The 23,775-nt window shown below is 35.9% G+C and overlaps 2 protein-coding genes and 1 pseudogene across 3 annotated transcripts in view; 1 reads left to right on the forward strand and 2 right to left on the reverse strand.

The window, feature by feature from the left end:
* LOC110258130 (olfactory receptor 6C3-like) overlaps window positions 1–23,775 on the reverse strand; it is a 225,952-nt gene that overhangs the window by 15,725 nt on the left and 186,452 nt on the right. The gene's annotated exons all lie outside the window — the stretch shown is intronic.
* LOC146403260 (olfactory receptor 6C3-like) lies at window positions 4,058–9,549 on the reverse strand (annotated as a pseudogene). Its single transcript, XR_014803311.1, has one exon. The product of XR_014803311.1 is annotated as an olfactory receptor 6C3-like (transcript).
* Window positions 14,864–16,674, forward strand: LOC146403261 (olfactory receptor 6C75). The gene is made up of 2 exons (XM_084955892.1): window positions 14,864–15,028; window positions 15,380–16,674. Exon 2 carries the CDS (start codon window positions 15,401–15,403, stop codon window positions 16,337–16,339), a length of 939 nt encoding a protein of 312 aa, XP_084812018.1. The 5' UTR covers window positions 14,864–15,028; window positions 15,380–15,400; the 3' UTR covers window positions 16,340–16,674.

Here is a 23,775-nt window from a genome sequence, read left to right on the forward strand (position 1 = left end):
TGGATATCTCATTGTTGGATCAGGCTTGTAGCTCACTGAAAGGGAGACTTCACCTACTCAATAAGCAAATGCTTGCCATTGTGTAAAATCAAACAACTGGAAATGATTTTCAGGACATTTCCTCCATTCCACAGTCAATTGTAAGGATGTCCTCTTACAGAAAAGAACAATGGTATCCTCCCACACTGTCTAATTTAAAGAAACAACATTATTTAAATGATCACTAAAGATTAGGAGATTGTTTTTCCTAATTTTATTTAAATTATGAGAAGTGGGAGGCTCCCTAAATTCCATGGTATAATTGGAAACTTAAATTATCTTCCCACATTCTCTATGTGTACTAAACTCTCTTTTCTTATATTAAGACGCTAAGAAGTCATAAGAAATGTTGTGAACATGTATATCCTCAAGGCAATTTGCACCCTCAATATTAGCTCAAGGTTTTCCAAGTCTCTGTCCTTCTCTCTGACATGACGTTCTTTTGCTTGGTGTTAGGTTTTTATGCTGGGTCAATTTGTCACAGAAGAGAACAGATTATTGGTTTATTTCAGGTTATTTGCAGATTATTACCTTAAGACTGCCTCTTCAAGACACATTACAAGCAGCCAGAAGAAGTCCTAGGAGCAGAAGTCTCCATTTATGCAACAAGTAAAAAAGTACAGAGGGCTCTCTTTAAAATCTGAGAAACATAGCATTTTTATTAAAAAATCGTCCCCCCCAAAAAAAAGACTGCCTCAAATTACAATTAATTCTCCTACAATTAGTTCAGAATTCTATTTCTCTGAGTCCTCTGGAAAAAAAAAATTTGCTTTTTCCTCATGGAAAAGGGGAGTCAGATCAAATCAGTCAGATCAAAGCAGTCTGCATAGGAGTAATGAAGGAAAACCTGAGATCTTCTAAATCATTTGCAAAATCTGTGGGTTTTCATAGAGAAGTTCTATTTCCTGATTGTCTCAGTTTAACTAGTATCTACATTTGAAGATAATTTTCAACTTAAAAAGGAGAAATTCTTATAAAAATACCGCATCAGGATTTAATTTTAACTTATAATGTGTGGGGTTGTTGGAGAAACCGCTAGGCTTTCCATTACAACAGGAATGGATTAAAAATACAACTCTGCGTTTTAGGTTTTTTTTTTGTTTGTTTTTTGTTTTTTTTTTTTTTTTTGCACTGTGAAAATAAGAATAATTAGTTCATGGAATTATTGTAAAGGCTAATTTAAATTAAAAGTAAAATTATGTTGTTTAAAAATTTTATAGCATGTACTCCCACACAGTACTGTTATCTTTATTATTCCTAAAAATAAAATCAAGTATCATAATTGAGAAAAATAGTCCCACGATGAAACAATAATAACCATTTTGAGGAAACTCATTTGAGAGAGCAATGCTCAAGCTCTGTCATTCACTCATGACAATAACCCTATGTTGAGGTGGAGAAATTGACATTGACAGTTTAATACAAATAAGATCATATAGTCATTTAATGATAAAACTAGAATTCTAGAGTTTCTCTGCCTGAAACTGAAGCATGTGCTACTTATCAAATCTATATTCAATGAGTAAGACCAAACTCAGAGTAATTTTATGAAAATCACTGAAGAAACGAGTTAGTATGAGAAATAGGAAATGTAACTATGCTCATTTTTAATAACCCTCAATATACAAAGAAAGAAACGGCAACCCCAAATTATTCCACTGAACCTGATGAAAAGTTGAACTAAGAATTAATACATCAGTGCTAAGAAAAGGAAAGTTTTCATTGGCTTCAACTCTACAATCTTACCTCTATTTGTCATACAAATGCATCACATCAGTTGGTTGAAATTATGAAAAAGAAATATCAGCAACTATTTCAGTTTTAGGTTAAGAAATCCAGCACTTTTAAAAATCAGTCTATCTTAGCACATTTGGAATTATTTTATTTCTGTAGCTAAGACTTTTTGATGCATTATCCTTTGTAGTTATGAGAGCAAAACTATTGAAGAGAAGCAAGATATGCAGTTACTTTGGGCCTTTCTGGACATGACTTCTGCATGGATTTTAACCTGCATAAGCCACATGTTGTCTCATCTACATTTATGCCCAGGGCTCATGGGAGATACTCCAGTGAGTCAAATGTGCCAACAGGGGCCATGAAGAAAATACACTACAGCTTATAAACATGTTACCAACGTATGCACAAATATCGAAACAGAAAACTTGGGGGTAATGTACAAATAGATAAAAGGGTATGAGAGGTAGGCCAGCAGCATATGTGATATTTTGCATACTCTCTAAATGAGAAACTATCTAAATGTGCGACGGCTGTAGAAGAGGTTTCTTGAGTTTCCTGAATCAAAATTTCTCTGAAGAATAAGCCTTTTTTTTTTTTTCCTTTTGCTGATTAAAATACTGGGATAACTTGATCTTATGTGGCAATGTTACATTTGATAAGGGATGAGTTCTCCAAGAAGACATAAAAATTCTCAAAGACCATGCACCTAACAACAGATAAACTATGGGAGGCATAAACTAATCGAATTGCAAATACATAGATGAATACACTATCACAGTTGGAGATGTCAACACCCATTGATCAGAAATGAACATACCCATCAGATAGGAAATCAACAGGGACACAGAACTCAGCAATGTTATCAACCAACTGATTAAAACTGACACCTCTAAATACCCAGTAACAGGAAAAATCACATTATTCTCAAGCTCACACTGAAAATTTACCAAGATAGACCACATTTTGGACCATCAAACACACCAAAAAATTTAAAATACAGGAATAATACAAGGTCTCTCTAAAAGGCAATGACTGGAAGAAATATCTGCAAAAGAAACATCTGACAAACAAGTGTTATACAAAATAGCCAAAGAATTCTTAAAACTCAGCAATAAGGAAACAAACAACCTGATTAACACACAGGCAAAAGACCTTAACAGACATTCCCCAAAGAAGATACACAGATGGTAAATAAGCATATGAAAACATGTTCACATCATAAATCATCAGAGAAATGGAAAATAAAGCAAGACTTTCCTGTACACCTATTAGAATGGCCAAATCTGGAACACTGACAATATCAAATGCTGGTGAGGATGTGGAGCAATAGGAACTCTCATTTATTACTAGTGGGGATGCAAAATGGGACAGCCACTTTGGAAGGCACTTTGACAGTTTCTTCCCAAAGTCACCATACTCCCCTTCAATCCACCAGTCATGCTCCCTGCTATTTGCTCAAGCGAGTTAAAAACAGGTCTTCACAAAATGTGAAAATGGTCTTCTGACCTTTGTTATGTCTCTTTTCTCATTTCTGTGCTCCACCAGTGTTGTATATCCTCTCTCTTCGATGCTAGAACTCACCTGAAGGTACTTTCTCCTATGGATGCTTGGCTTTTTTGGTTTTTTGGTTTGGTTTTTTGGGGTTTTTTGTCTTTTTAGGGCCGCACCCATGGCACTTGGAGGTTCCCAGGCTAGGGGTATAATCTGAGCTATAGCTGCTGGCCTACACCAGAGCCACAGCAATGCCAGATCCGAGCTGCATCTGCCACCTACACCACCACAGCTCACGGCAATGCTGGATCCTTAACCCACTGAGCGAGGCCAGGGATTGGACCCTCAACCTCATGATTCCTAGTTGGATTCCTTTCATCTGCACCATGACGGGAACTCCCTCCTATGGATGGTTGTTAAATTGATGTTTCATTTGGGATATAAGGCTGAAGCCTCCTTATTCTGCCATCTTGCTGATGTTATTCTTCCCTACATTATTTTGTTTTCTAGTAATATTTTCCAAAGCTAACCATATTCTGGGTCATAAACTAGTTCAAAATAAACCAAGCATCAAAAATTTCAAAGAATTGAAAAAACTTCTGAAGTATTTAGTTAAAAACCAATATCAGTCCTAATACTAGTAATATCAATAGGTCTGATAAAAAGGAGTTCAAAGAAAATATTCCAAGTGAGTATAGGCAGCATGATTAGGGCTTCCAGGTATCTGATAATCTATTGTCATTCTTCCTGTTGGTTGACTACATGAGTGCACATTTTTTTCATAATTAAATTTGTTAGACACTTATTTTATGTATTTTCTTGATGCACATAACTTCAAAAAAATTGAAAGACAGTACTGCCAACACAATCCTGAATAGGAAGACGGGGAGGAAACCTGAGTAATTGTACTGCAGATAAGTACACTATAACTAAGACTGTGTATTATTTATAAGAATCAATGGGACTGAAACATCTCAATGCCTCATATTAAGAGCTATTTTGGGTCAGCTTTATACTGTTAATAATGTGGATATTTATTAAACTTGTCAATGTGGTTCTTGACTATAAAGTTCTCCACTGCAAAGGTACTTCACTCCCCTGAGTAATTAAAAATTACTGTGCACTAAAGAGCAAAAAAAAAAAATTACTGTGCAGTGATATTTTGTGCAGTGCTGGGATATTCTGACTGCATAAATATTACATTTCCTAAGAAATCTTTATCTACTATAATCATTCATTATTATTTATTCTCTAACCTAATTATTGATGGCAATATATAATACCATAACATTAATATGATGGCTATTTTTCTAAAGCTACCACTCCTCCATCTATCACTTGGAATTTTGTCATGAAGAATGGCATTATCTTCTCTAATCCTGTTACAAATTTTCTAATTTATTTGCAGTGTTTTTCTGCCTAACATGTTATTATCTATTTTTATAATTAGTTATTCCAGTGTCCTAATACTGTCAGTTAGAATTCCTTCTAAGTGAATCCTTTATCATTTGACATGTTCCTACACTTTCTGAGCACTTATTTTTTTTGGACCAAGAAGGTACTCCAGCTCATCTTGTCCTTTAAATGTTTAGCCCTGGAATCAACCTGGAATCCCCATTTCTCCAGTTTTCAGAGGTTATTTTAGCATGAAATGGTACTCAGAGTGCAAGATTTGGATGGTTTGTGTGGTCTTTGGTACTGAGTTATCATTACTCCTTGGAAATTCCATGAAATGGAGAAAGGAAATACATTAAAAAAAAACATTGTGTCACACTGACATGTCTTATTCCAGTCTAATAACACAGTTTTTCAACTTCTTCTTTTATACCACATTGTATCTCTCCTTCTCCATGGTAAGAAACCTAGCTCCAACAAAAATCCATTAACCTATCAATACACAGTTCTACAACACACACAAAATAGTCTCTGAATTGCCACACTACTATCATTACAAAAACAAACTGACTATATATATAAACTTAATTTTTCTTTGCAGTCCCCGTCCTATTGATGGCCAATGGTCAAAATACTGTCTTAAAAAAATTACTTGTCCCTATGTGGTTAAAAATTTGTCTTAAAGCTATGTTCACTTGTGTATATTTGGTTTTAAGGACTCACCCCATTTTGCTCATTTAATTTTATCTTTGGAATATGTAAATAAGAAAATTTTAAAAGTTAAAACTATGGAATGAAGTATAATTAGATTTGTGTCACTTTTTTTACTCCATTGATCTCTCTTTCTTTTCCTAGGTATGTTTTCGTTGTTAGCCTAATATTTTCATATTTATGTTGTCAGTCCTCTCACATTGCTCTTGTTTCTCAAGATTTCTTAATTATAATTGTATGCTTGTTCTTCCATGTTAAATTTAGAATTGTTTTTGGTATCATTGCCCTTCCACTTGGATCAAATAACCAAGAAATCCCAATGCCATTTGAAGTGTCAGTGACAAATGGGATGCTATAAGGCTTTGCCACAGTGGAGATTCATAACGCAAATGTGATTATGGAACAGCCTTTTGCAGATAAACACTCTCCCTTTGAACACTTTCTTGCTTGCTACTGGCTCCCAATAGAGACCAAAGGCCAAATCATAAGGCGTCAATTCACCATGTGGTTTGAGCTCCCATAATGAACTGGGTGTTACTGGCCCTTCTGATCCATAAACCTGGTCGTTTATGGCAGCAAACTCTCATCAAAGGGAGATAGTGCTTGGGATGTCAGGCTTGAGCAGGTCCAGAAGGCACAGTAAAGCTTCTGAACTGAGACTTCTTCAAAGCAAATTTCTACTGCATTACATCCTCTTCCTCTCTCCATATGTATTGGCCTCAATTGGGAATAACTAGTAACTAGCTGACCAAGATATAAAAAATAGGTAGCTGATTACAGGCATTCTGCACAATATCCTAGGATCCACTCGAAAGTAAATGATTGTTAATAAAATACATGCCATGTAAACAATATATATATAATTTTTAAATGCTGATATAGTGTTACCAATATTAGTCAATGCTGACTTTCCAGAAAAAAAAAGTGCACTTCATCTGGAGAGAAATTGATGTTTTTGTAATAATAAAAAGTTACGTCCAAGAAAATATAATAATCCCAAATTTGTGTCTGCATAAAAACACAGGTTAATATTTCTACAAATAAAAACATGACATAACTACAAACAGAAAGAGTGAGCTCCCTAGTTGTTTGGGGAGATGTAAATAATTCAGTAATGGTAGCAACAGTAAAAGTACAGATTTAAATCATGTGGTTAATGAACTTGAATATACTGGCTAATGCAAATAGAACATTTCACTCAACTACAATTACATATAATTTCCAAGTGTACAAGAAATGCTTATAAAGAACTCTGACCACATTGTAGGCCATTAAGTTAAATTTAACTAATTTAATGAGTTCCCACTGTGGCGCAGCGGAAACAAATCTGACTAGGTTGCGAGTTCGATTCCTGGCCTCACTCAGTGGGTTAAGGATATGGCGCTACCATGAACTGTGGTGTAGGTCGCAGATGTAGCTCGGATCTGGCGTTGCTGTGGCTGTGGCTGTGGCCTAGGCCAGCAGCTGTATCTCTGATTTGACCCCTAGCCTAGGAACCTCCATATGCTGATGGTGTGGCCCTAAAAAGACCAAAAAAAACAAAACAAAACAAAACAAAAAACTAATTTAGAAAGAAGTAATTGAAAGAAAGTATGGCTTATGACACTGTAAGAGGATTCTCTGGAAAATGTTATGCTCCAGAGGACCCATTTAGAGCAGACTGAGGTCAGTACAACTCAGTGACTCTTCCCAGTGGAGAAAGAGTTGTGTGCGGTGGGGAATGTGTGTCCCACACATGAGCCTTTCAGGGTCGCCTGAAGGACTCATGTCTATCTAGCTCCTCATGGAGCCCCTCTGGGACCTGACATCTCTAGATGCCTAAGGGCTAACTGAGAACAACAAAGAGCTGCATAATTTGCCTTTGCTTCAAGGAGCTGAGTTACAGAAGACAGGGAGTAAGAGATTATGAGCTCCACGTAAAAAAATGGACAAAATTTTCTAGTTAGGAATCTCGAAACACAATCTGAGAAGACACATTCTCAGAAAAGATTTGAGAAGCCCTCAGAATCTCTAGGTGGGCTGAATGGTGATAGTTTCCCCTGAACTAAGCCAGCTTAAAAAGATTGGGAAGAAAAAAAAAAAATTGAGGAGTTCCCGTTGCAGCGCAGCGGAAATGAATCCAACTAGGAACCATGAGGTTTTGGGTTCAATCCCTGGCCGCTCAGAGGGTTAAGGATCTGTGTTGTCGTAAGCTGTGGTGTAGGTGGCAGATGTGGCTCGGATCTGGCGTTACTGTGGTTCTGGTGTAGACCGGAGGCTACAGTTCCAATTAGACCCCTAGCCTGGGTACCTCCATGTGCTGTGGGTTGGGCCCTCAAAAAGACAAAAAAAAAAAAAGATTGCGAGAGGTGATGGTTCTCAAATGTGTAGAGCAACACCAAGTTACAAGGGACATGAAGGAACAGGAAACAGCCCAATCAAATAAACAAAATAAATCTCCAAAAATAGACCCTAAGGAAATGGACGTATATAAAAACCAGGCAAAGAATTCAGAATATTTGCCATTAAGTATGATCGTTGAATTCATGAAAGTGGCAGTATTTTAGTTTTACTGTATTTTGAAATGTTTAATGAACATTTTCTAAAAATGACAGAGAACACAGAAGTTCTATAAATAATATACAATATCCTGATCAATATTTCTCTTGAATATATGCACTCAATTTCACAAAGAATAAAGCTTCCTTTAAAGTGCACTGCTCTGTACATATTTCATCTATGGACTGAATTTAGTATTCTACAATATGAAATAGGTAGATTCTTTAAACCTTAAAAAGCTATCACTATTCATCTTGAAAATATGGAAGAAATTTCACATTAATTTGGAAACTCTATGTTAGAAGTACAATTGACATTATGTGTACCTTTTAGGGATTGATATTGACAGAATGAAAACCATTTTTTACTTTGTATTATATCTACTAAAGAAATATATTTCATTTCCACAAAATTCTGAAGGAGAAATAACTTTTACTGTATTTTCAAATGTCAGTAAACAACGCAGTGAACACTCCTAGGCATGGAAGTGGAACAAATGGATCGGAAAAATATATTAACTGTAATGCGGAGTGTGAAGAGAATAAAAAGAGCAAGTGTAGTTATACAGAGAGTGTATGCTCTTTAGAGTGTCTTTTTTTTTTAACCAAAATATTCATTTCCTTGCAGAAAATACTGCTTTATAGAGCATGTCTTTGAAGGCTTGTTTTACTTGCTGGTTTCTCAGGGTGTAGATGAAGGGGTTCAGCATGGGGGCAACAGAGGTGTTGAGAATAGCTACTCCTTTTGTCAGTGATGCCTTTTCTTTGGCCGAGGGATTAGCATACATGAATATACAGCTTCCATAAGAGATGGAAATGACAATCATGTGAGAGGAACAGGTGGAGAAAGCCTTTTTTCTCTGATTGGCAGATGGGATTCTCAAAATAGTCCTGATAATGTACATATAAGATAAAATCACTAGGGCCAAGGTGAACAGCAAGGTAACCAAAGCAAAGTAAAAACCGGTTACTTCTAGGAGCCATGTATCTGAGCAAGACAATTGCAAAAGGGGGAAATAGTCACATGCAAAGTGGTCAATGACGCACAGTAGTCCAGCTGGAGGAGAAGCATAAGGGGAGGGAAAATGGTCAGAAACCCGCCCAGCCACGCACAGAGCACAAGCAGGATGCAGAGTTTCCTGTTCATGATGGTCGTGTAATGAAGAGGCTTGCAGATGGCAACATAGCGGTCATAGGACATGGCAGTTAGAACGTAAAACTCAGTCACACCCATGAAAATAGAGAGAGAGAGTTGAGCTGCACAGTTGTGATAAGAAATAGTCTTATCCCTGGTGATAATCGCACCCAGAAATCTGGGGATACATGCAGTAGTAAAGGAGATTTCTAAGAAAGAGAAGTTCCGGAGGAAGAAATACATTGGCGTCTGTAGATGGGGGTCCACCAGGGTCAGGGTGATGATGGTCAGGTTTCCAGTGACACTTGATACATATGTGACAAATAAAAAGAGGAGAATCACAACCTGAAGGTCGGGATCATCCGAAAGGCCTAAGAGGACAAACTCTGTGATCACCATGTGGTTCATTTCTCTCTTTTTCTCTTTTTTTCTTCTTTTAAAGATATTTAGGTGGAGAGTATATTAAAGGGAGGAGATGAACAGAAGAATTCATCGAGATCAATATCATCATTGATACATTAAGGGTTCTATTTTTGTGATTTCACATTATTTGATCACTCATGAAATAGTAAGTAATTGTGATTAATGGAAGTGACTGTTTGGAGAAGTCAACATTTAGGTCCTCTCTTGGACACAAAGATGTGTAACCATTCTCAAGGGAGATTCGCTATAGAGGAGAGATAGGTGGCTACTGAGAGTGCCGAGAGTGGCTTCCAGAAATCCCTCCTGGTCTGTGATATGGCAGAGATGTGGCCTGGACTTTGCTTTGTTCCCAGGAGATCAGTGCATGACTCTCATTTTAGGTCAAAACACTTAAGACTCAAAAAAAGAAGCCATTAGTGCAACCAGAGCGACGTGAGATCTGAAAATCTACACTCATAATACCCAATGTTGCCATATCCCTGGCAGTTCTTTCTTTAAATATTGTTTCTTAAACTTCTAGACCAGTTTTATTGAAGAAGTTGATAGTATGTTTCCACAGCTTCTTAAGGTTTCTGATATTCTACTTTCATTTCCCAAACTATTTCCCAAGAATCGTCATCAAATAGAGAAAAATTTAATCACATTTGCTTAGTGTGACCTTTGCAGGTGTCTGGCAGAGAAGCAATGCTTGTACTTATTCTATTATTCACAGCAAAAATATGGCTGTCTGAAATATGGAGAAGGTAATGTCATGATTTTAGCAAGCCAAATACAAAGAATGTACATCCAGCAGAGCTGGGAATTAATTGAACAGGTTAGGATGAACAGGAGAGGCTTTCCTGTACATTTATGAAATATACTTTTGGATCAGTTGTCTCATGCAAAAGATAAATGTGCGGCAGAACTACAAGGGAATAAAGTATTTTTTTTCATAAAGCTTAATAGCTAAGAGAGAAGAATGCACAAATGGAAAATGCGTGGGGCTACAAACTGGGTGACAGAGTAGCTAGGTTCTGAGGCAAGTTGTTACTTTTCAATTTGTGTATCAGTGTGAAAAGAAAAATGGATAAATACTGCATATACCTTTAAGCTTAAAAATAAATTGGGTCACTTTGCTATACAGTAGAAAATTGACATGACACTGTAGACCAGCTATAATGGAAAAAATAAATTGGCAGAACACTGTAGGCCAGCTATAATGGAAAAAATAAAAATCCTTCTAAAAAAATAAAAATTAAAAATGTTTCTATGTGTACATATCTAGTAAATCATGGAAGATGTCAAACATTAGTGATTTCACTGGAATTGTAAGACAAATCAATAAGTGAACATTTCCTCTATTAAGTTAAATAAAATGATTAGGATATTTATATCAATGGAGATATAATTTGTTTTTTAGAATTGTTCTTAGAATGTTTTCAGCACTATACTGGTTTGTATCGTGCTCTTCAAAAAGTTCACGCCCGATCTTGAAATCTGTAGATATGACCTTATTTGGATAGAGGGTCTATGCAGATATAATCAAGTTAAGATGAGGTCCTGTACATTAACTTTCCATGTAGCTTTATTTAATAATAGGTTGTCCATGATTTATTATTTTAAATAAAATTTTCACTTACAGATTAACACCATATAAATACAAATGCAACATTTATAATTAAAGATGAGCATGTTTATGGCACATTAGTCAAATTCTTTTTAATAGTCTCTTTCTGCAATATGTTCTAAGTACTGCTTCATCATTACCATAAATAACTTCATTTGTCCTCCAAAGCAACAGTGAAAGTAATTTTAAAATCTTTCCTCAGAAAGTTGCTATTATTTTAAGATCATTAGATAATACCAATTTCCATTTAATTTGAACTATTTATATGTTTTATGGAACTCCTGAATTAAATAGCAACTAAGTATGTCTCAAATAATCATTGTGAGTATTATAAATGCCTTTTCAGACCAAAGCAGTAAGTAATATGATAATGCTGGGAGAGAATATTGCTTGTATTGAACAAGAAAAAGGGAATCTGAGATTTCAAAAACAATGTAGAAATCTCACACTTTCTTGTAAGAAGTGAAAATTATGTAAAAAGCAGTCTTTGACACCCCTCTATTCTCAGAACCTAACCTGATCCCAATACATACTGTCAAAAATACTTATTGAGTGATTAAATGGTAGTGATTCTAATTATGATCAGATTTTCTGCCATCATTCAGTGGAAAGATAGAAAACTTAAAGACAAGCCTGACTTCTCCTATGCTGTTGAGTAATGGAGACCTCAGCCCCAGTCTAAAACATCATAATGAATTCTTCACGTTTTCCTTAAGATTAGAGAAAGACTCACTTGTTCACGACTTAGTCTGCTGCCATTCAGAAACTAATCTCTACGACTTGGTTATTGTTTCTACTTGTGAAGTTGTGGATTGTGATGAAAACGCAAATCGTTCTACATATCTTTTGTGCCCTGACTTCAGGCCACTATCACCTAAATATTTTATTCTAAATTATACACTAATTCAGGCCATTGTTTATTGTGTGGTGTCTTGAGAACACCAATCTCCATGGTTGCCTTTTGTTTACTTATCAGCTAGTTCCCCTGAGTCCCCTGTAATGGAGCAGATACAATTATGACTGGCCTGCATAACATTACTTCTGCACAAAAGATTGTACCATCTTGCTCACCAAGCTTGGAATGACACTACCTCAGCCTTCATTTCAGCTCCAATGTATTTCATTTCAAGTACAAAGATAATACTTCTCTAAGTGACAATAGGTAGGATATCCTGGGAACTTAGATTCCTGGAGAAATTTGCACTGATATTTAGAAATGGATTGTAATTTACCCTATTTGTAAACATTGAAGAGGAGCTCTTAGAATTATTCTTTATTATTGGTATTTTGGATATTAGATTACAAATATACGATGACAGAGGAGAAACAGATTGCAAAGCTTTTTGAAAAATCCCAAATCATTAGTTTAAGCAAATTAAAGATGTCTTTAGAAATGATATTGATTAAACCAGTCATATTTATCATAAAAGTAAGTACTTCTTTGATAGTTTCTTTCAGAAATATATTTTTGCTTTAATAGTATATAGTTATGTTTATACAAGTAATCTCAATTATGCACATTATATTTAGATAAAGTTAAACCACTTAATTTATATGAAAGATATAAAGAAAAATTTTAAACTACTAAAACTTACCAGGAGTTCCCTTCGTGGCTCGGCAGTTAACAAACCTGACTAGGATCTATGAGGATGCGGGTTCCTTCCCTGCCTTGCTCACTGTGATAAAGATTCAGCATTGCCGTGAGCTGTGGTGTAGGTCACAGATGCAGCGTGGATCCTGCGTTGCTGTGGCTGTGGTAGACCGGCAGCCGTAGCTTTGATTGGACCCCTAGCCTGGGAATTTCCATATGCTGCAGGAATGGCCCTAAAAAGCAAGGAAAAAAAAAATTCTAAAACTTATCAATTACATGTGATATTTTATTATAATATAAAGATTTTGTGATTTATAGGACTTCCATCATATGTGTGTTCTTACCTACATGGCTTTTCATTCTCATTTTTAATATCACCAATATCATAATACCATGTAATCAATTTTGCCCAAGATTCAAAACAATTTATTTGATATGTTTTAACATTGAGCAGATACACTTTATGTTTTAGTTTTGCACAACTTGAATTTTGTTCATGGTGAAGGTTAGCATTCATCATATAATGGCAAAAGACCCCCAAAAAATGCATGGTTTATGACCACAAAGAAAACAGATGGTTGAAAGTGGGAATACATCCCTCCCAGCAATTTTGTAGGTAAAAATTTTGAGTAAGTTCATTAACATATTAAATATAATGGCTGTTACTGAGAAAATAGTATTCTTTTGAAAGCTCTTAAACCTCTAAAAAATATAAAATAACAAATGAGGCATTGCAGACTTGGGCAGTCTTTCTAGACATTAAGTATTTAAAAAATTATCTTAGATTACAGCACATCTAGCACTTTTTTTTTTTTTTTTGGCTTTTTGCCTTTTCTAGGGCTGCTCCCGTGACATATGGAGGTTCCCAGGCTAGGGAGCTAATCGGAGCTGTTGCCACCGGCCTATGCCAGAGCCACAACATGGGATCCAAACTGCGTCTGCAACCTACACCACAGCTCATGGCAATGCCGGATCCTTAACCCACTGGGCAAGGCCAGGGATCGACCCCACAACCTCATGGTTCCTAGTCAGATTCCTTAACCTGAGCCACGACGGGAACTCCCAGCACATCTAACACTCTAAGGGAAAATAATGACTTGTTTCCCATTTTCAAATATTATTTGATCCACTGAATCCTTTAAAATATCTTACCAATTGTGCATACACTAATACCAATATGTTAAAAAGATTTTAAAGATTTTTTATAGAAGGTTTCGATTCAGGGCGAACCTGAGAGTAAGATACAGAAATTTCCCACAAGCCTCTTTCTCCCGCAGAGGCATAGCCTCCCTCATTATCATCATCCACCATCACAGTGGCGCCTTTGTTACCAGTAATGAATCACTGACACTTAAATATTTAAAGTCCATATTTTAGTTTGCTTTTAGGAATGAGCAATTTATGGTTTTGTACGATCATAAAATGTCATGGATCCAATATTATACTTTTCCACAGATTATTTTCATTGTCCCAAAAATCCACTAGACTGAAGATATTCATAGCCTGTCCTTTGCAAACCCCTGAATCCATCAAAAAATTTTACTGTCTTACACTAAACTATGTCTTCAGAAAGAATCATATTGTTGACACCATACTTTATGTAGCCTTTATATATTGGTTTGTTCCATTTAGCAAGATGCATGTAAGGAGCTTTCATATAGTTTCACACTATGATAACTTCCTTTTATGATGCTTAGTGGAGCAAACAGTTAAACAAATCCTGTGTAATACCAAGAGTTATATTAGAAGAAAAGAAACAAAGAAAGAAGAAGGAAGGAAAGAAGGAAAGAAGGAGGAAGGAAGGAAGGGTCTTTGCCTTTCCAAAACTTACTTTGAATATTAACTATTGCCTTTCATCATCCATCAAGAAAAGAATAGGCACCATTGTGGAGAAGTGCCAAAATGATTTTTGGAAATAAGCAGGAATGCTTGACAGTTGTAAAAATAAAATTAGGACTTAAGTAAAACTACTACTTTATATATGTTATGTAAAAATTATATATATATATAACATAGAGTAGACATATGGTAGATAAAGTTAATAAAAATATATTCAAGAGTGATATATTTACAACCTTAAAGACACCATTATAACAGATTACTGTTTAAAACTAGAATGTCTTGCAGTGCAGACACTGGAATTAGAAGGGAACCTACCCCCCCACCCATTAAATACCTCTCTCTGTACACTATTATCAGGGACACATTAATCGACCAGATGGACACCTGAGTTGACTCCATAGACTGTAAGAGTTCAAATGGGTAAAGAGAAAGAAATGCTTATATGAAATCAACAAATTAAAAATGATAATGAAGAAGAAAGCAACAAAAAATATCTTCAAGAGTATTGTGGTGTGCTGGAGGTAAGCTCTCAGAGTCTTATTTGAGGTTTCAATCTCAAGAGATTTCAACCTCTTTTTTCCCTTGTTTTCAGGACTATATTGAAATATTTAGCACACAGAGATTTACACTGAAATGTGTGAGAATACAAGGAAGGAAATGTAGGATAGTGAAGTAACATATGGCATAAGAATTACAAAGTTATTTTAAGTATTTTGTTTCTGGGTACTACAAAATCATTTTTCTCTAAAAGCCCAGGCAGCAATATTTTTCAGTGTGTATTCATGTGTGCATGATCATGTGTGTATGTGTGTACGTGTGTGTGTGTGTCTTTGCCGGTGTTATGGTTTCTTACACCTTCATCTGTTTTACAGCTAAAACAAAGAAGGAAAATAATGAGAAATTACACTGAAGTAACAGAGTTTATTCTTCTTGGATTGACGGATGATCCGCAGTGGCAGGCTGTACTCTTCACACTCCTGCTTGTTACCTACATGCTGAGTGTGACCGGGAACCTGACCATTATCGCCCTCACCCTTTCAGACCCCCATCTGCAGACGCCAATGTACTTCTTCCTTCGGAACTTCGCATTCCTAGAAATATCCTTCACGTCTGTCTGCATTCCCAGATTCCTTGTCACTCTCGTGACGGGGGACAGAACCATTTCTTATGATGGTTGTGTGGCGCAGCTGTTTTTCTTCATCTTCTTGGGGGTGACAGAATTTTACCTCCTGGCCGCCATGTCCTATGACCGCTACGTGGCCATCTGCAAACCTCTCCATTATACCATCATCATGAGCAGCAGAGTCTGTGCACTTCTTGTCTTCAGCTCATGGCTTGCAGGATTCCTCATCATCTTTCCACCAATAATCCTGCTGCTGCAGTTGGAGTTCTGTGCCTCCAATATAGTTGATCATTTCATCTGTGATGCTTCTCCAATTCTGCAGCTGTCCTGCTCCAGCACTCGCCTTCTAGAACTCATGGCATTTTTTTTAGCTGTGGTCACACTCATGGTCACGCTAACACTAGTTATTCTCTCCTACACATATATCGTCCGGACGATTCTGAGACTTCCTTCCACAAGTCAAAGGAAAAAAGCCTTTTCCACATGCTCCTCCCACATGATAGTTGTCTCCCTCTCTTATGGCAGCTGCATCTTCATGTACATTAAGCCTTCGGCAAGGGAAAGGGTGACTTTAAGCAAAGGAGTGGCTGTGCTCAATACCTCAGTGGCCCCTCTTTTGAATCCTTTTATATACACTCTACGAAATCAGCAAGTGAAGCAAGCCTTCAGGAACATGGTCCAGAGAAGGGCCTTTTCTTCAAACCAATGAATATTTTTTAAAGCACCTCTGGAAACAAAGCGAAATGAAAAACTCTTTCTCTGCATAAATTCTTTCAACACTTCATTTCGCTTTCAGTTAGATATACTTATAAATCATCATGACTCTTACTAGCCTAAAACAACATCTTAACTATTTAAAGTTATATAGAGAAGATCAATGTTTACTTTGTAACAAAAGTGTAGATGTCAGCAATATCCATTGTTTCTCATTTCAAAGCAAGGTAAATTATAGGTTCGTGCAAAAACAGTGTGTTATAAGATGCTTACTAAAACCATGTACAAAAATAAAATTTATTTCATACTAAATAAAAATATGTACCTTAATTAATAACTCTAAAATTTCTTCTTCTGTGGCACCAAGAAAACATGTCATGAAGTTTAAAGCATTGTTGAAATATATCCTTAACTTGTCAAGAACATATAATCAAAAGGTGTTGAAAAATTTAATAGAAATTTAAGATAAAATGTGCTGTGATAATTATTACTTGAAATGAGACTGTATCAATTTTTGTATTAGTTTTCCTAGAAAATAAGAGCAGTTTTTGTGCAACAGAGGAGGTTTAATTTATCTTTTTCCTTTGGTAATGCTTTGTTTTTAAAAAGATAGATTATTTGACTAAAGATTTCCCTCTTTATACCAGCCATATCAGAAAAGGAAGACCATGGTTTATGAAGGCAAATCAAACCATCACTTAATATTCATATTTATATCCATACTCTTTCAAATAATACAAAAATGGTGTTGCAAACAGACATGGGCAAAATGACAAACAGAATCTAGAATGGTGTGAGAAATTGAGAGTCTAGAGAGTATCTTGGAAATGATGCTATAGAAAGTATTTATGCTTTTGTTTTCCTTTATTAGCAAATCTACAATACTGTCTCTGTCTTTCCATTGTCTCTTTCACAAAAGGGTCTACCTCCCTCACTCTTATCTAAGAGCATGACCCTGGGAGGTAGTGTTTGATTATTGGAAAGAATGTGCCCAAGCCTACTTCCTATAGTTAATGAGGCAGTAACAAAAACTAAAACTATGTGCAAGCATTTTGAACAATATTAGGACATCAGGTGAGCAATGTTGTGGAATGGATTGAGATACATCAATTTATCTCTTTGAAACCTAGCTCTTAGTCATACTTGGGAGTGAACTTATTATTCCGTAAGATGGAATCTCATGCAGCCTCTCTGCACATTTAAGAAAGTCATTATGGTCACCTGTTGAGGGGCCCTAAAAAAAAAAAAAAAGAGTACGTTCAATTAATATGAATGACTTGGTATAAAATGGCATATGCAGAAATGAGAAGCAGAGAAGAGGTTATCAGGGAGTAAAGACCTTTCTCTAGAACTGCTTGATTTCTTATGTTGCTGCTTCTGATTTCTTTAAAATACCAAGGAGTTCTCTTGTGTCACAGCGGCTTAAGTATCCAGTATTATCACTGAGGCAGCCTGGGTTGCTGCTATAGTGCGGGCTTGATCCGTGGCCTGGAAACTTCCATATGGCATAAATAAAACAAGATAAAATAAAATACTGAGTGAAAAAGAAAATTATCTCTCACCAATGAAAAAGTCTTCTACAAACTCATCAAAATTGGTGTCCACTATGGACGCCAGATTCAGCAAATAAATCACATAATCTGGGCACATCATCAGAACAATATTATGTAGCCAATTTCATAACTCTATAAGGGAAAGGTATTCATTCAATAGCATTTCAAAAAGTTTTCTTTTTAGTTTGATAGCAATAACCAAGAAAATCTTAGGCTAAAATATGAGGGCCTAATCCAAACTTCCTATTTAATATTAATCACAAAAATTTCTGTGCACTGAATGTTAACAATGCCAAAAGCATTAAGAATTGTTTCATCACTGTATATGTATTAATCTTATTTAATCCTCCAAACCATCTTATTATCTTACTCTATGTCAAGTAAGTAACATCAGCCTTGAGTTTCCTATAGCTCCTGTACCCCACAACCAGCCATATGGTCATATGTTTCTGTGGTCATATGGCATTCGCAAAGACTTTGAGGGGACAGGATCTCCAAATTATATAAAGATTTAGCTATGTTAAAAGCAAAGGAATCAAAGAAGATATATTATGCTAACACTAATCAAAAGAAAGCTAGAGTAGCAATATTAACTTCAGACAAACTATACATTCTTAGAAGCTACAGAAAGAAGAGCAATTTAAGACAAAAGAAGATAAATTAAAAATAGAATAGGAGTTCCCGTAGTGGCTCAGTGGTTAACGAATCTGACTAGGAACCATGAGGTTGTGGGTTCGATCCCTGGCCTCGCTCAGTGGGTTAAGGATCCAGCATTGCTGTGAGCTGTGGTGTAGGTTGCAGACGTGGCTTGGATCCCCCATTGCTGTGGCTCTGGTATAGGCCAGTGGCTGTAGCTCTGATTGGACCCCTAGCCTGGGAACCTCCATATGCCGCGGGTGCAGCCCTAAAAAGACACAAAATGACCAAAAAAAAAAAAAAAGATTAAATGCCTTTAAAAAAAAATAGAATAAAAATGGATGAAATTAAGACAATAAAAACAACATAAAAAATCATGTATATTGATGAATGTCTAGCCAAGCTAAACAAAAGGTGGGGGAGAAGACAAATATTAATGAAATAAGAAAGGGAAAAGAAGCCATCACTACTGATCCCATGCACATTAAATGGCAGAAAAGTTTACTAGGAGGCGGAGGGCCTAAACAGACATTCTTTCGAAGAAGACATACAATGGCCACCAGGTGTATTCAAAGTGCTCAAAATCACTAATCATCAGAGAAATGCAAGTCAAAACCACAATGAGATATCACCTCACACCTGTTAGAATGGATATTATCAAAAAGACTAAAGATAACAAGTGTTTGTGAGGATGTGAAAAAAAGGGAACCCTTGTATTCTGCTGGTAGAACGTAACTGGTAGAGCTGCTATGGAAAACAGTGTGAAGATACCTTTAAAATTTGAAAACAGAACTACTATACGATCCAGCAGTCCCACCTCTGGAAATATATCTGAAAAAAAAGTCAGTATCTCGAAAAGATGATCTGCACTCTCATTTTCATTTCAACACTATTACTCACAAAGCCCAAGACGTGGAGCAAGCTACGTGTCCATCAACAGATAAACAGTTAAAGAAAATGTGATGTGATGGATGTGTGTGTGCGTGTGTGTGTGTGCTGGAATACTATTTAGCTATAAAGAGGCAAGGATCTTACCATTTGTAATAACAGATGAAACTGAAACCGGAGGGCATGAAGCGAATGGAAATAAGCTAGAAAAAGATGAATACTGTATGGTGCTGCTCATGTGTAGAATCTAAAAAGTACATAAATAAATAAATAACTCAAAGTCAAAGTAAAAGAGAGTAGCATTGTGGATGCCCAGGGGTGTAGGGGTGGGGAAACATGGAGATGCTATAACTTTCTGTTATAAAATGAATAGAATAAGTTCAGAGGAGCTAATGACAGTATGACGGATGTACTTAAAAATATTGTATTGTATTCATGAAATTTGCTAAGAGAGTGGATCTTAGGTCTTCTCAAATCACATGAAAAAAATAATTATGTGAGTGTGATAAATACGTTAACCAAATTGACTTTAATAACCACTTCACAATGCATATGTTTATCAAATATTCATATTGTACACTTTAAGAAGTCACAATTTTATTTGTCAATTGTAAAACTGGGGGAAATAAAATAGTATGTGAACTCTTTTTTAAAAATGGGAAAAATCCTGAACAATGACAATACCAAATGCTGGTGAGAATCTGGAGCAAAGGTAATTTTTATTCACTGCTGGAGGGAAACCAAAATGGGACAGCCACTTTGGAAGAAAATTTGGCAGTTTCTTATATATATGATCAAATAATCCTGTCTTTAGCATTTACCCATAGGAGCTGAAAACTTATGTCTACACATAAAACTTCCAGATAAATGTTTGTAACAGCTTTATTCATAATTGACAAAATTTGGAAAGCTACCAAGATATTCTTCAGTAGGTCAATGGATAAATAAACTGTGATACACCTAGACAATGGAATATTATATAGTGCTAAAAGAGATGAGCTATCAAACCGTGGGACAGCATGGAGGAATATTAAGTGCACCTTCCTTAGTGAAAGAAGCCAATCTGAAAATGCCATATACTTTAAGATTCCAACTACATGACATTCTAGAGAAAGTAAAACTATGGGCATGGTAAAAAGATCAGTGGTTGCGAGGAATTGAGGTTGGGGAGAGGGATGAATAGGTGGAGTACAGAATATTTTTAGGGTATTGAAAATATTCTGTGTGACAGTATAATGATGGATACATGTCATTTTACATTTGTCTAAACCATAGACTCTGTAACACCAAGAATGAACAATAAGGACTTTAGGTAGTTTACATGTTGTTGCAGGTTCATCAGTTGTGACAAATGTACTACTCTGGTGCATACTGATACTATGGAGCATATTGATAACGGAGGAGGCTATGCATGTGTAGGGACAGGAGACACAGGAGAAATCTCTGAATCTTCCTCTCAGTATTGCTGTGAACCTAAAAGGGATCATTAAAAACAGTCTTTAAGAAGAGAAAGGGGAGTTGCCACTGTGGCACAGTGGGATGGGTGGCATCTTGGGAGTGCTGGGTCACAGGCTCGATTCCCAGCCTGGAACAGTGGGTTAATGACCTGGCACTGCCACAGCTGTGGCTTAGGTCATGACTCCACCTGGGATCTGGTCCCTGGCCTGGTAACTCCATATCCCAAGGGTGGCCAAAAATGAAAAAAAAAAAAGAAAAAGAAAAAGAAAAAATGACTTTATGTTCAAATCTTGAAACCTTTAAATGAGGCCAATTTTTTGAAAATTACAAGCAACAAATTCACACAAGGAAAAAGATCATCCAAATGGGTTTATCTGAGTTAAAGAAATCACATTGATAGTTAGCAACATTCCAAGAAGAAAGCCCCAGGTTCAGACGGCCTCACTGGTGAATTCTACCAAACATAAAGAAGATATTAATTCTCTACAATCTTTTTCGGAAAACAAAAGCAGACGGAGTTGCCATTCAGGTTTGGCAGGTTAAGAACACAGCATAGTGTCTGTGAGGATGCAGGTTCAATCCCTGGCCTTGCTCAGTGGCTTAAGGATCCAGCATTTCAGGAAGCTGCAACATACGTCACAGATGCAGCTCGGATCCAGTTGTTCTGTGGCTGTGGCATAGGCTGGAAGCTGCAGTTCCAATTCAACCCCTAGCCCAGAACTGCCATATGCTACAGGTGTGGCCAAAAAAAAAAAAAAAATTATATAAAATAAAATATAGTAAAATAAAAAATAAAGCAGAGGGAACACTTCCTAACTTATTCTACAAGACCAGCATTACTCTAATACCAAAACCACATGAAGTCATTACAAGAAGAAACTACTGGCAAATATCTCTCATGAACATGAAGGAAAACTTTCTAAGCCAAATATTAGCAAATCATATCTAACAGTGTATAAACTGAACTAAACACCAAGAACAAATAGTATTTATCCCAAGTATCCACGTCTGGCTCAACATTTGAAAATCAGTCATAGTAGTTCCTCACATCAACAAGCCAAAGAAAACAAGTTACATGCTTATATCAAGTGATCTAGAAAGAGCACTTAGACAACAAAACTAACTGATCATAAGAAGTTTCAGTAAACTAGGAATGAGGAGAATGTCCTCAACTTTAAAAGGACACCTAGGGATAGGATGAAAAACATATGGCTCACGTCATACTTAATGTTGATAAATGTGGAGCTTTATCCCTAAGTTTGGGAACATGGCAAGAATTTCCTCTTACCACTCCTATTCAACATCAAACAGGAAGCCTAATTAATCAAATAAAGCAAGAAAAGAAATTGTATACACATGTAAGGATAACCTGACCCCCTTGCTGTACAGTGGGAAAAAAAAAAAAAAAAACTAAAAAAAAAAAAATAAGCAAGTAAGAAAAAAAAAAAAAAAGAAAGAAATTGTAAACAGATTTGAAAGAAAGAAAACTGTCTATGCACAAAATCCTGAAAAACTGACTGAGAAAGAAAGAAAGAAAACAAAAGGCAAAACCCCCTAGAATTAATATGTGGCAATAGCAATACTGAGGGGTACAGGTTAATATAAAAAAATCATTAAAAGACACTTATCTGCTTAAGTATCGGCAATAAAGAAATTCAGAATTTGAAACAAAGTAATACTATTTACAATAATGAAAAAGTGAAATAATTGATGTAGAAATCAAATGAAACATATATAAAACCTATATGCAAAGCACTATAAAACTCTGCTGAAAAAAATCCAAGACATAAGTAAATGGATTGAAAGACTCAATATTGGTAAGAGAGCAATTCTCCTCAACGTGTTCTGTAATTGCACAGAATCCCAATCAACATCTCAGCAAGCTACATTGCAGACATCAACAGACTGATTCTAAAGTTTACGTGGGAATGCAAAACACCCAGAATAGCCTGGAATAGCCAACACAGTACAGAAGAAGAGGAACCAAAGTGGAAAATTCATACTAAACTATTTCAACACTTACAATAAAGGTAAATTAAGGAATAGAGGGTGATATTCTAGACATGGAACAACACACACATAGTCAGTAGAAGCTTTTACAAAGAAGCAAAGGCAATTTAATTGAAAAAAAGTTAATCTTTCTCACAAATGGTACTGGTAGAATTGGACATATAAAGAAATGATCCTAAACACAGATCTTTCACAAAAATATACTCAAAATGGATCACAGACCTAACTATAAAATGCAACATCAAATGCAGAATCCATGGAAGAATAAAATAATAACTTGGACTTTTTTAAATTAAAAAAGATAAACTTCTGCTTTGCAAAATACACCATTTGGAGAATAAAAGATAAGGAACACACTGGAAGAATATATTTGTAAATACATATTTCATTAAGGACCTTAATCCAAATATAGAAACTCAGTTAGCAATCAGAAACAAATACCCCAAATAAACATGAGGACGTAGGTCACAGATGCAGCTGGGATTCAGTGTTTCCATGGCTGTGCTACAGGCCTCAGCTGCAGCTCTGATTCAACCCTTAGCCTAGGAACTTCCATATGCTGCAGGTATGGCCATGAAAAAAAAATCTGAATAGATACCTCATCAAAAATATAGAGAGGACTTTGGATATGACAATGATGTTTATATATAACAATAAAGGTATCACCTGTGAAAGAAATAATCGTTAAGCTTGTCGTCATTAAAATTTAAAATTTCTGGTTGCAATAGGCCCTGTCAACATAGTGAGGACAAGCCATAGACTGGGAGAAAATACTGGAAAATATATAGTTGATAGAGGACTGTTTATCCAAAATTTACCAAAAAAGCTTCTTAAAATTCTATAATAAAAATATGAACAACCTAAATAAAAAATGAGAAAAAGATTT

This window comes from Sus scrofa, chromosome 5 (genome assembly GCF_054392235.1).
Source record: "Sus scrofa isolate SSC_HxYL_T2T_F1_AM1 chromosome 5, Sscrofa_HxYL_maternal_Yorkshire_Landrace_v2.0, whole genome shotgun sequence".
NCBI lineage: Eukaryota > Metazoa > Chordata > Mammalia > Artiodactyla > Suidae > Sus > Sus scrofa.

Coding starts and splice junctions, on each gene's coding strand:
- LOC146403261 (XM_084955892.1), top strand. CDS start 15,401: ATGAGAAATTACACTGAAGTAACAGAGTTTATTCTTCTTGGATTGACG.